Raw genomic sequence first — 769 nt, 5'->3', positions numbered from 1 at the left:
ACGTAGAGAGCGCATTCTTCCGCTTACCCACCGTGAGCACCACGGGCGTGACCGTCGTGAGCGTGACAGCCCAGTAGAGGCGCAGCGGACGCGAGACGGCGATGCCCATTTCCTCAATCATCTTCATAAAGTTCCTAAAGCCTGGAAAGGTGCGATGTTGTGAACGTTGATTTTCAATAAATCACGTCGGAAAACGAGATCAAATGATGATTAAGGATGTAGAGACAGAATCAACATAGAATCTTTTGAAATCAAGATCTCTGAAACCGTCTTGTTTTGATTTCAGGCATACTTTCATAAGCAACATAATTGCTTACGTGATGCTGAATAAAAAAAAACATAATCAATGCTAATAAAAATACATATAATAAAAAGAGATAAGATACAGCAAAATATAAAAACATAACTACCACAGCTGGACCTTCCGCCGAGCCACGCCCGAGAACCAGCGACTCACCGTAGACGTATTGGATGCATACAAGCTGGCTGATGGACAGGACAAGGATCGCGAGTCCTGCGGCGTAGCAGTCGAACACCTCGAACAGGAAGACGCCGCCCTCGAGGCACATGGTCGTTCCCAGCAGGAACATGACACCGCAGGAAACGACGACGAGGAGGGGCTTCTTCGCGCGCAGGGATTCGAACTTGTCGCACAAAGCCGTCATCACGGCTTCGAACATCGAGAACTGGCGGGGAGGGGGCGGTGCTTTAATTTTGCTTGTTTCATTTTTGTTATTATCAATATATTAATCGATATTCTGTGTTTACT

At 46.6% G+C, this 769-nt stretch overlaps 1 protein-coding gene across 1 annotated transcript in view; it reads right to left on the bottom strand.

Annotated features, from left to right (window-relative positions):
- The window catches only part of LOC119594637 (sodium- and chloride-dependent glycine transporter 2-like), a gene marked incomplete in the record, with an annotated part of 4,588 nt that overhangs the window by 1,825 nt on the left and 1,994 nt on the right, over positions 1-769 (bottom strand). Inside the window, 2 exon segments of the mRNA XM_037943687.1 lie at positions 32-141; positions 458-686. Of these exon segments, the coding sequence (XP_037799615.1) occupies positions 32-141; positions 458-686 (339 nt within the window).

Source organism: Penaeus monodon, chromosome 34, assembly GCF_015228065.2.
Source record: "Penaeus monodon isolate SGIC_2016 chromosome 34, NSTDA_Pmon_1, whole genome shotgun sequence".
Lineage (NCBI taxonomy): Eukaryota > Metazoa > Arthropoda > Malacostraca > Decapoda > Penaeidae > Penaeus > Penaeus monodon.
The sequence above is the reverse complement of the archived record's forward strand: the minus strand, read 5'-3'. Positions and strand labels throughout refer to the sequence as shown.